Source organism: Antechinus flavipes, chromosome 3 (genome assembly GCF_016432865.1).
Source record: "Antechinus flavipes isolate AdamAnt ecotype Samford, QLD, Australia chromosome 3, AdamAnt_v2, whole genome shotgun sequence".
In the NCBI taxonomy this organism is placed as follows: Eukaryota; Metazoa; Chordata; class Mammalia; order Dasyuromorphia; family Dasyuridae; genus Antechinus; species Antechinus flavipes.
Window position 1 is genome coordinate 168,940,978 of NC_067400.1, and position 12,368 is coordinate 168,953,345.

Sequence of the window (12,368 nt, forward strand, 5' to 3'; positions counted from 1 at the left end):
GAGGAAGAAGTAAATATCCTAAACACTCCCATCTCAGAAAAAGAAATAGAACAAACTATCAATCAACTCTCTAAGAAAAAATCCCCAGGACCAGATGGATTTACATGTAAATTCTATCAAACATTTAAAGATCAATTAACTCCAATGCTAAATAAACTATTTGAAAAAATAGGGATTGAAGGAGTCCTACCAAACTCCTTTTATGACACAGACATGGTACTGATACCTAAACCAGGTAGGCTGAAAACAGAGAAAGAAAATTATAGACTAATCTCCCTAATGAATATTGATGCTAAAATCTTAAATAAAATATTAGCAAAAAGATTACAGAAAATCATCCCCAGGATAATACACTATGACCAAGTAGGATTTATACCAGGAATGCAGGGCTGGTTCAATATTAGGAAAACTATTAACATAATTGACTATATCAATAACCAGCCAAACAAAAACCATATGATCATCTCAATAGATGCAGAAAAAGCATTTGATAAAATCCAACAGCCATTCCTAATAAAAACACTTGAGAGCATAGGAATAAAAGGACTTTAACTTAAAATAGTCAGGAGCATATATTTAAAACCTTCAGTAAGCATCATATGCAATGGGGAAAAACTGGAACCTTTCCCAGTAAGATCTGGGGTGAAGCAAGGCTGCCCACTATCACCATTATTATTCAATATTGTATTATTTTCTACTCTGCAATAAGAGTCAAAAAAGAGATTAAAGGAATTAGAGTAGGCAATGAGGAAACCAAACTATCACTCTTTGCAGATGATATGATGGTATATCTAGAGAACCCCAGAGATTCTACTAAAAAGCTATTAGAAATAATTCATAATTTTAGCAAAGTAGCAGGATACAAAATAAATCCCCATAAATCCTCAGCATTTTTATACACCACCAACAAAATCCAAGAGCAAGAGATACAAAGAGAAATTCCATTCAAAATAACTGTTGATAGCATAAAATATTTGGGACTCTACCTACCAAAGGAAAGTCAGGAATTATTTGAGCAAAATTACAAAAAAGTTTCCACACAAATAGTCAGACTTAAATAATTGGAAAAATATTAAGTGCTCTTGGATAGGCCGAGCAAATATAATAAAGATGACAATACTCCCTAAACTAATCTATTTATTTAGTGCTATACCAATCAGACTTCCAAGAAAATATTTTAATGATCTAGAAAAAATAACAACAAAATTCATATGGAACAATAAAAAGTCGAGAATCTCAAGGGAATTAATGAAAAAAAAAATCAAATGAAGGTGGTCTAGCTGTACCTGATCTAAAATTATATTATAAAGCAGCAGTCACCAAAACCATTTGGTATTGGCTAAGAAATAGATTAGTTGATCAGTGGAAAAGGTTAGGTTCACAAGACAGAATAGTCAACTATAGCAATCTAGTGTTTGACAAACCCAAAGATTCTAACTTTTGGGATAAGATTTCGTTATTTGATTAAAAACTGCTGGGATAACTGGAAATTAGTATGGCAGAAATTAGGCAAGGATCCTCACTTAACACCATATACCAAGATAAGATCAAAATGGGTCCATGACCTAGGCATAAAGAATGAGATTATAAATAAATTAGAGGAACATAGGATAGTTTATCTCTCAGACTTGTGGAGGAGAAAGAAATTTGTGACCAAAGATGAACTAGAGACCATTACTGATCACAAGATAGAAAATTTTGATTATATCAAATTAAAAAGCCTTTGTACAAACAGAACGAATGCAAACAAGATTAGTAGGGAAGCAACAAACTAGGAAAACATCTTTACAATTAAAGGTTCTGATAAAGGCCTCATTTCCAAAATATATAGAGAACTGACTCCAATTTATAAGAAATCAAGCCATTCTCCAATTGATAAATGGTCAAAGGATATGAACAGACAATTTTCAGATGATGAAATTGAAACTATTACCACTCACATGAAAGAGTGTTCCAAATCACTATTGATCAGAGAAATGCAAATTAAGACAACTCTGAGATATCACTATACACCTGTCAGATTGGCTAAGATGACAGGAAAAAAATAATGATGAATGTTGGAGGGGATGCGGGAAAACGGGGACACTGATACATTGTTGGTGGAGTTGTGAACGAACCCAACCATTCTGGAGAGCAATCTGGAATTATGCCCAAAAAGTTATCAAACTGTGCATACCCTTTGATCCAGCAGTGTTTCTATTGGGCTTATACCCCAAAGAGATACTAAAGAAGGGAAAGGGACCTGTATGTGCCAAAATGTTTGTAGCAGCCCTGTTTGTACTGGCTAGAAACTGGAAAATGAATGGATGCCCATCAATTGGAGAATGGCTGGGTAAATTGTGGTATATGAATGTTATGGAATATTATTGCTCTGTAAGGAATGACCAGCAGGATGAATACAGAGAGGACTGGCGAGACTTACATGAACTGATGCTAAGTGAGATGAGCAGAACCAGGAGATCATTATACACTTCGACAGCGATACTGTATGAGGATGTATTCTGATGGAAGTTGATTTCTATGACAAAGAGACTTAACTGAGTTTCAATGGATAAATGATGGACAGAAACAGCTACACCCAAAGAAGGAATACTGGGAAATGAATGTGAACTATTTGCATTTTTGATTTTCTTCCCAAGTTATTTTTACCTTCTGAATCCAATTCTCCCTGTGCAACAGGAGAACTATTTGGTTCTGCAAATATGTATTGTATCTAGGATATACTGAAACATATTTAACATATATAGGACTGCTTGCCAACTCTTTTTCTTCTACATCTTTAATATCATTAACTTACCCTCTGCTGTAGTAAAGTAAGTTCTCTATGATCACTGGATTTTACTCTCAGGGATTATTATGAAATTATTTGAGTGATAGCATCTAATGACCTCCATAATCCAAGATGAAGCAGCAATGTTTCAGAGAATTCTAATAAGTTGTTCCTGTATCATAATTGAAAGTTTTTTAGTTTATGAGTTGGTAGCACTTTAAATATACTTTTTTTTTTTTTTTTTTGCAGAGGCAATTGGGGTCAAATGACTTGCCCAGGGTCACACAGCTAAGAAGTATTAAGTGTCTGAGACCAGATTTGAACTCAGATCGTCCTGACTTCAGGGCTGGCACTCTATTCACTGCACCATCTAGTTGCCCCTAAATATACTTCTTAATGATTTTTGGTTCACAGATGTCATATTCTTTTGATATGATCATTCATTAAAATGTAACATTGTAATTATGTAAATGTAATTAAAAACGCTTTAGAAAAAATACTAAAGGGGGAAGTCAATTTTCTTAGATACTCTTCTTTGATACTGAATTATACTGACTTCTTATTTTCAGAATGTATTCAACAGGTTATTGTACTTAACTGTTGGAAAGCTCTGAAGTCACCGACTTCTTTAAAAGTATTAAATGAAAAATACTTTAATTTGAAGAAATTTTAGCTGTCTCAGTGAAACAGTATTCAAATTGAATTGCACAGGAGAAGCGCTGGAAAGAATTGTATGGCTAGAAAATAAGGTGGACCAGTTACAAAGCAAGCAAGCAAGAAAACTGATAGTTATTCCATATAGTCATATTGTCCAAAAAATGTCAAGAGCTCTGGAGAGACTCATGGTATATTGAGTGAAATCATTATGGCAGATTCACAGAAGGACATGGACAAAAATCACCAGTATCCATCAGAACATTAAATATTTCCTAAATTGATGTGAAATTTTGCTCTTTTGTTAATAGGTACAGCTGCCTTGGAAGAAGATGCCCAGATTCTTAAAGTTATTGAAGCATATTGCACAAGTGCCAAAACCCGCCAAACACTCAATTCAAGTAAGTTTAAATATGAGTTATATTGACTTGGTACCTGGACATGTTTAGTACTAGAGCATGATGTTCAATATTGGAGGCAGAGCAGCCACCAAAAGTAATCAGTGACCACTGATCATATGTCTGAATTGTTTTTGGTCTTTGGAGCTTGGATGGTTTTGCATATAAAATGAGGATCCCACACTAGCATCTTTAAAATATTTAAAGGGATCTTAGTTATCTGTAATAGAAGAACATGGTGTGACTTACTGCATAAGCCTTTATTTAGAAGGTATTTCATTCTTAAGAAAATGTACTGGAAAATAGTAAAAAGGGGAAAACTGGGGAAAACACTAATAACATATCTCAGTCACGTGAACTGGTGGCAAGTCGAAATCTTTGAACAATTTTTCACTGAAAGGAATTGCTGACTGCTAATTAGAATGAAAATAAGGTCACTTGAGTTTTAAAAAAAAAGTTTGTGTAGTAACATACTTATATAGTATTTTAAGGTTTACAAAGTATGTTTCACTTTAATTTGTAAGGTAATTGGTTAGAAAAAGTTCTTTATTAGATGCCAGTATCACTTTAGTTGACTTATATATTGTTGTCTAGATCCTATTATCTCAAGATACTTTTTACAGACAGTAGCAGAGTTAAGGAAGTTTTTCTGCTTTTCTCTTCCACAGTGAGAGTGGAAAATATAATACAAGTAGATTATAGTACATTATTTTTCTTTAGAAAATGGTCTCATTTTATTCCTGGTTTCACTATTTGACTGAGGCTGAACAAAGAGTAGTTATATTGAACCCAGTTCTCCAGTTCTGGCTTTGCAGTGTGCAATAATAATGCACCCTATTAGCTGGATAAAAGACAAAACCCTGTTTTTAGAGAAGTTCACATTGTCCTTTCTGTGGATAAACCAGCAGGAAGAACTAACAGTTTTATAATACCTTGGCATCCAGTTTTTGGTTTGAAGAATTATGCTTAATGCATCTTAGAATCTTCCCTGAATAATTTTGTGCTGTTCTTTAAGTTGTGTTTGTGTGTTTGTTTTTAATTCCACTTAACTCAATACATAACTACTGAGCATCTAATAGGCAAATTAATTGCTAGTGCTTAACATTGCCTGTTATTTTTAAAAACTAGCTGTTGCATTCTTACACTTTTTAAAACTTGAATCAATTTTTTTTTTACTGCATCTTGACAACAAATTAGAAAAGATCCTTAGAAAACCTGAAAGTCTATAAAAGAGAATTTTAGGTTCAAGATCAGGTTTCATGTTTATAATTCTACGGTAGACTTATGTCTACTTTATGTGGACTTTCGGAGTATTTCACAACGATAATGTGAGGATTAGATTGATCTGCTTGATTTATCAGTGTGTGTAATAACTCTTTTTTGAGTTTTTGCTACCTTGGTTTTTTCTTTTACTGAGAATCCTCTGAAAACCACATTATTCAGAATATACCATTTTTTTTCCATATGATCCAAAATAAAATCTGATTGCTGCCTTAGTATGTATGTATGTACAGGTGTGTATGAGTATATATACATACACACATAGACAGCAAATCAGGTTTTATTTTTATATATATTTTTATTTATATATTTATAGGGGATAGATATTAAGAAAATTCCTCTGACAAATTGTTTTTTTTTTTAAAATCCATAGATATTCATTTGCTTAAGCTTCTGTCTTATTGATGTAAAGCATTGCTAGTTATTTTTATGTGTAATGAATATATTTTTTAATAAAGCAAAAGCAACACCCCACATCAACAATGTTTATTTATAATATGTCTCAACCAACCAGACAGATATTCTTTAAAATTCCTCGTTCTTTTTATTATTGCAGCTGGGTACATACAATTTATTGTAATATTCAGAATCCACAGCTCTTATCTGGATTTTTTATGTTGTCTAAATCTTGTAATTTATAATGAAAAGATTATAAATCTAGTTTTGATGCCAACTTGACTTTTAGTAGATTCCTTTTCATCATTCACTTTTCACTCAGCAAAATAGAGATTAAAATGCTTCTTAAATATTTTAGGTTTCTGGGAAAAGTGCCTTGTATTAGGTATAAGTCTAACAAGGATCATTTAAATCCATTTTAAAAATTATTACTTAGCTACTAGTTTTAAACTTTTCTTTTCTATGGAGACTTTAACCAACCACCAGAATTGACTGGTTTACTCTTGTTTCTTCTACATCCTTTATGGCAAAAAGTATTGAGGTGACATACAAAGTAATTGATGTGAAGACAGAAATCTTGGTTAATACACAGATGTGTAATTAGCTTGTGAATAATCAAGAAATGTCTATATATAAAGCGTTGTGTAAAAATATTTAAAATTAATTATAGGTATTTTTAGAATGAATAAAATAATTACATTAATGACTCCTTTGGATATCAAAAAGTTATTATAATTGGTCTTGTTAAAAACATTTTAAAATTCTTCAATTTCAAATATTTCTTAAGAAAAATTTTTAACTAATGGTCTCAGAGAAATGAAGTCACATGGGATTTTATTTCCTCTAGTGCAAGTTGTATTTTTCATAGTTATGAGATGTTGCCATAGAACATGCTCATGGCTTTGCTGCTTCTGGCTGCCTGAAGGGGATTGACTACAGTAATTTGCACACATCTACCCATGTGCTACTGTGCTTCTCTATAATTTCCATTATTCCTGAACAAGAAAAGCATTGGACATTGCATTTTTTTTAAAATTATTATTATAATCAAAATACAAAATAAGACCTATTAAAGCATGCTTTTATTTATGAGACAGAGTAATGATAGAGGGATGGTTGGGTTGAAGCTCTTATGCTATTATTTGTGACAAATTTACCTAGACCACCTAACCATAGTTGGGGTAGGGGAAAAATATCCTTTTTTCTAAAAAATTAGTAAGAGTGATACTTAAAATGAAATATGTTCAGTACACATTATTAAAATCAGTTCATGATTAATGTGCTTCTGAACATGGGAAGACTTTGTAAGCTAAAAGAATGTCTTGTTGATATCTGTTGCTAGGGAATACCTCACAGAATCTGCCTTCCTATTTTCAATAAAAATGGTCCTCTGCTTTTTCTTGTTAAGTCTTGAAAACAGAATTAACTTCGGTGTGACCAAGAAAAGGAGCAAAGAGAGAGTTATTCCCATGGTGGACTGTTACAAATAGAGGGGATTTTTTTTTTTTTTTAAATTTTGGGTGTTTATGTCAATGGAGGGTCCCACCTCCTTACTTACTCTTTCCCTGTTTTTTTTGTGTTTCTGGACAGCTGTACTTAAACAAATCTCTTCAGCTGCTCTTGGGGTCTTTTCTTTTCAGCCATTTTGTTCCTGCTTGCTTTCAGTATCCTCCTTTTCACATTAACAACTTTGCTAATTTCTTTTCTTGATTCTATTCTTTAGTTTCAGTGCTCCCAATCTGGGTTCACATCCTAGTTAATATAAACACAAAATGTTTATGATGCAGCCACCTCCCATGGGCTTTTGATTTTGAATATTTTTATTGGCTTAATTTTCACGAATTCCATTAAGAAGCTTGGCTATACACACCCAAAGTATGGCATGAGAGGTGGGAAAAAGAGAGGGAAGTGGATTTTGTTTAATTCCTTTCTCCACTCTGAAATTTTTACAGTGGTCATATTTGAAAAGGTAAGTTTAGGCACACCCTTCCTCTCCGCCCATTCATTAAGATGTCTACTGGTGATTTCTAGTCTTGGCAGAGGGCTAACTGAAGAAGTAAAGAAGTATGTAAAAAATATTTGACAGTCTACCAATCCGTCCCTTTAATGACTGGAATACATCTTAAGTAGCCATTTTCTCTTTACAAATACTAAATGAAACAGACTCATTTGTTGTGTATCTAAAAATTTTAAATGTTATTGATTAATGGTCGTACACTTACAGAATTGTCTTTTGTAGTAGAACTTAATACTTTTTAAAGATTCAAAAATGAGTAACAAATTAAAAATTAAGTTTAAAAATTATTGTGATCTAGTTTTATTCTTAAAGAGATGATCTAGCTTTATTTTTCTATTCTTTATTCTAAGTTGTGCTTAGAGTATGAAAGCCCAGACAGAAATAAGGATAGATAAGCTTTAATGCCTTTTTTGTTAACAATATTTTCTCTTTTCCTTCTCTTCCCATCACCTTTTTTGCTTTTGTTTCATGTTTTTTGGTTGTGGCTATTCCTGTATGTTTTCCTCCTCATCCCACCTCTGCCTATCTTCATCTGCCATTTCATTTCACCCATACATCCTTAGCATGGCAAGGCACTGACCTGATGCATAATCACGTCTTGGCTGATGATGACCAATCAAGTCTAGACTCCTTGGGTCGTCGCAGTAGCCTTTCTCGTTTGGAGCCTTCAGACCTCTCGGAAGACTCTGACTATGACAGTATATGGACAGCCCATAGTTACAGAATGGGTTCTACATCTCGTAAGAGCTGTTGCTCATATATCTCTCACCAGAACTAATGCACTTCTGAGCTTTTCTTAACAAATGCTTGTTGTATCACAGCCTGCTTTTCTTAGATGTTTTCTCGCTGTTCCTCGTCTCTTTTTAATGTGATATTTTAACAACTTTTGAGAGCGTTTCTGATATTTTCCATTGTACATGGTGGAGGCTTGATTGCCAACTTAAATACACATTCAAATACCTGACTATTGAAGGGAGAGAGTATATTCATTTAAGGATATACTTGAGTTGGTTTTGTTGTTGTTGTTGTTGTTGGGTTTTTGTTGTTGTTGTTACTTTACTATTATTGATAGCTGTTGATTTGTAGCTCCCAATGGTTTGTTTTTTGACTATGTCAGTGTAGCACTGTTTCCTTTTTTTGGGATTCAGTAGTGTGAACGTTTTGTATTTTGTACTGAAACCATATAGGTTTGTGATCTAAGTGCCAGCAATATGGAGATATTTTTAGCCTTATTATGGTTGAATTTTCTATGTATGAGAAACACACAGATTAAAAAGGCATAGAATAAAATAGCAGTGAGAAATAAAAATGTGCAGTGAAGGTACTACAAAATTAATTCAGATGTCCATGTATCTGAACAATCTGCCAGGAGCATTTAATAATCATTATGAGCCTTCTTTACACTGTTAGCATAGTTCTTTGCCTTGACAGCTATGAATGAAGAAGGATCTACTTCCTAAGTTGAAGTTGTATCTTCAGTCCTCAGAACTCCATGCTTCATGGTATGGTCCTGGGAAAATATTATTTATGCTCATCCTGATTGATATTCCCTGTTTGACCATAGTATGGAAGCTCCCCAGGTGAAAAAGTTGTGGACTTCATTTAAGTGCCCAGTTATTGCGGAGCATTTCCAACCCCTTCCCTTAGACAACCACTACCATTTATTCAAATGAGAATAATTCCTGCCATATGGTACCAAGGAAGTATATATGTGTATACACATACTGCCAAAAGTTGAGGTTCTGAAAGCTTAAGCATTTAGCCTTTGAAACTCACAGGTAGACTGTGCTTAGGCTGGCCTTTGGTAGGTATACTTAGAGATCAAATGCTTTGGCTTCAGTCATAGCTTTGGCTGCACCCCTGACATATGTATTTACTGTGTATGTAATAGCCATGAACACACATTTATTTGTTTTCAGCAACCAACTGCAGTGAAACCTTGTTACAACAATCCCATATGTATGCAAAATCCTTCCTATATTGGGATGTTTAAGCTTGTTCTAAAATTCAGAAGGCTGCTATGCAGTTCACACTTAAGGAAAAAAAGTATTTCTTAGAGCTTAAAAAAAAGAAAAGAAAGAAAAATATTCCCCAGTCTCTTAGGATTTGTTGTAAGAGGGTTTCACTGGCCTCACTCAGACTCTAATTTTTGCTTCACACAGAACTGAATGTGATAACCCTGTTACATTCAGTTGTATCTTCAGTCCTCAGAACTCCATGCTTCATGGTATGGTCCTGGGAAAATATTATTTATGCTCATCCTGATTGATATTCCCTGTTTGACCATAGTATGGAAGCTCCCCAGGTGAAAAAGTTGTGGACTTCATTTAAGTGCCCAGTTATTGCGGAGCATTTCCAACCCCTTCCCTTAGACAACCACTACCATTTATTCAAATGAGAATAATTCCTGCCATATGGTACCAAGGAAGTATATATGTGTATACACATACTGCCAAAAGTTGAGGTTCTGAAAGCTTAAGCATTTAGCCTTTGAAACTCACAGGTAGACTGTGCTTAGGCTGGCCTTTGGTAGGTATACTTAGAGATCAAATGCTTTGGCTTCAGTCATAGCTTTGGCTGCACCCCTGACATATGTATTTACTGTGTATGTAATAGCCATGAACACACATTTATTTGTTTTCAGCAACCAACTGCAGTGAAACCTTGTTACAACAATCCCATATGTATGCAAAATCCTTCCTATATTGGGATGTTTAAGCTTGTTCTAAAATTCAGAAGGCTGCTATGCAGTTCACACTTAAGGAAAAAAAGTATTTCTTAGAGCTTAAAAAAAAGAAAAGAAAGAAAAATATTCCCCAGTCTCTTAGGATTTGTTGTAAGAGGGTTTCACTGGCCTCACTCAGACTCTAATTTTTGCTTCACACAGAACTGAATGTGATAACCCTGTTACATTCAGTTGTAGCTTTCAAATCTGCATTTGGGTCATTACTAGAGGGAAATTTGTGTTTTCTTCAAGTGATAATGTATTTGGTGTCAAAATAGAACCATAGTATTGTTTTAAGTATTTACTGAAATCAGCATCAGGAAACAAAATGCCATAATAAATGAAGAATAACATTTGAGTATTTTCATTTCTTCCTTTCCTTAGGGTGGCTGTAATTCCAGGTGACTATAATCTGCCTCTCCCTTTATCTCCCCTCCAAGTCCCCAAGCATATCTGCATATGCACAAATCTTTGGATTCAGTGTTATAGTTTTCCTTTTTTTTATAGAATTATAGCACAATTTGTATATTTATTTATTTCCTGGACGGTGCAGCCTGTTGCTCACCAGCCCAAAGGTGCTAATGAATTTCTGCCAAACCTGAGTGAAAAATCCAATAGACTTAGCACTTCGTGTTTTAATGTGATGTGAGTTGATTGTACAAGGAAGGTGAGTCTTAATGAAATAATTTAGCAAAGCTGCTCATCTCGGAAATTTCAGTTGGCTACAATGTAGCCACTGATTTATTTATTTTCCCAGTATTTTCATATTTTAAAGAAGGTTGGCCAATGCAAATTGAAAAATTCACCAAAAAAAGAGAGAAATATTTTAAGAATCCAGAGTCCTTTATTGATATTTCAAGGTGATTAGGTTTATGTGTACAGTCGGTTCACATGGAGAATTGAATTTTCTAAGAAAGTTCACAATACTACAATATATATGTTCATTTTGTAATGCAATCAATCTAGAAGTAATATAATTTTCATTTTCATATCGTTATCTTTTTATGATATTTAACTTGTGGGACAAATATTTATTAATGCTTTCTGCATTGTTTTCAAGGCCATTATTAAGAACTCTGTTATGTCCATATATTATGTTACTGTACCTATTATCATGATATTTAAATATAGTTCCTGCACTTGAATTTTTCTTTATAATACTAAGGAACTTTTTGGTTATACAGATCTGAAGTTTTTATTGATGCTTTATGCACCAAAGTCTTTCTTTATTACAGAAGCTAATTACTGTCATTATGATGATTTTTTTTGTTGATGTTAAGCTCACTACAGAATAAGAAAAATCTCATGGGGTGCTTATTTGCTTTTTGGGGTTTTATTTGGTTGTCTTTTGAGTTTTTAATTTGTTTTGTTTTTGTCTTACACCATTAACTGTTGTGAACTGATTAAAAGTATTAGAGATGCAGGCTTTAACATACTAACAAAAAGATATACCAGTGTGGCAATGATGGTATGCAGTCCAAAGGTTCAGTGTTTCTATTTTTGTGGAACTTAAGCTGATAAAAATAGTACCTTATGTTTATGCAATTTTGTAATATATGTGTACAGTTAGCATAATAATGAACAAATGAAGAATATGAATTAGAAGGTAGGTGTGAGCCATTGTCACTACTTTTACACATGGCTTAAATGATGTTTCCAATGAATTAGTGTTTACCATAAATCACATTATGATCTATTACTTGAGTGTTTTGCATAAAGTTGCCAAAACACAGTGCGATGTATATAGTGACATAAAGCATTGGAATATATATATACGTATATATATATATATATACACACACATATATATTGTGGATTTCATTTGTGAATGGGAAAAGCCATCTTTTAGTAGATGACTGCCGTTTGAGAATACAAATTGGATGTATATCTGAATGTTGCATTGTATTGTACAGTATGCATATTATTGTTGTGGTTGCATATGGCAATGAAGTGTTTGTTTTATTTTAAAAAAAGACATCTGTTATGTACAGTTGAAATAAATTTTGCATTTGCTAGCCTGTGGCTTTTAATATTTAATTGTCACATGGGGGAAAACAGAATAGCTTAAAATTTTATATTATTTGGCTGTTCTCCTAAAAATCACATTGTACAAATGAAAGCCAGATG

General features: G+C 33.4%; 1 protein-coding gene across 7 annotated transcripts in view; it reads left to right on the forward strand.

The window, feature by feature from the left end:
- ARHGEF7 (Rho guanine nucleotide exchange factor 7) overlaps positions 1-12,368 on the forward strand; it is a 333,485-nt gene that overhangs the window by 307,832 nt on the left and 13,285 nt on the right. For 5 of the 7 annotated variants that reach the window (XM_051984209.1, XM_051984207.1, XM_051984208.1 and 2 more), the window contains 2 exons: positions 3,736-3,825; positions 8,080-8,256. In XM_051984209.1, coding sequence (XP_051840169.1) covers positions 3,736-3,825; positions 8,080-8,256 — 267 coding nt within the window. The remainder of the gene's footprint in view (positions 1-3,735; positions 3,826-8,079; positions 8,257-12,368) is intronic. The other 2 variants (XM_051984210.1, XM_051984211.1) reach the window with 1 other exon arrangement.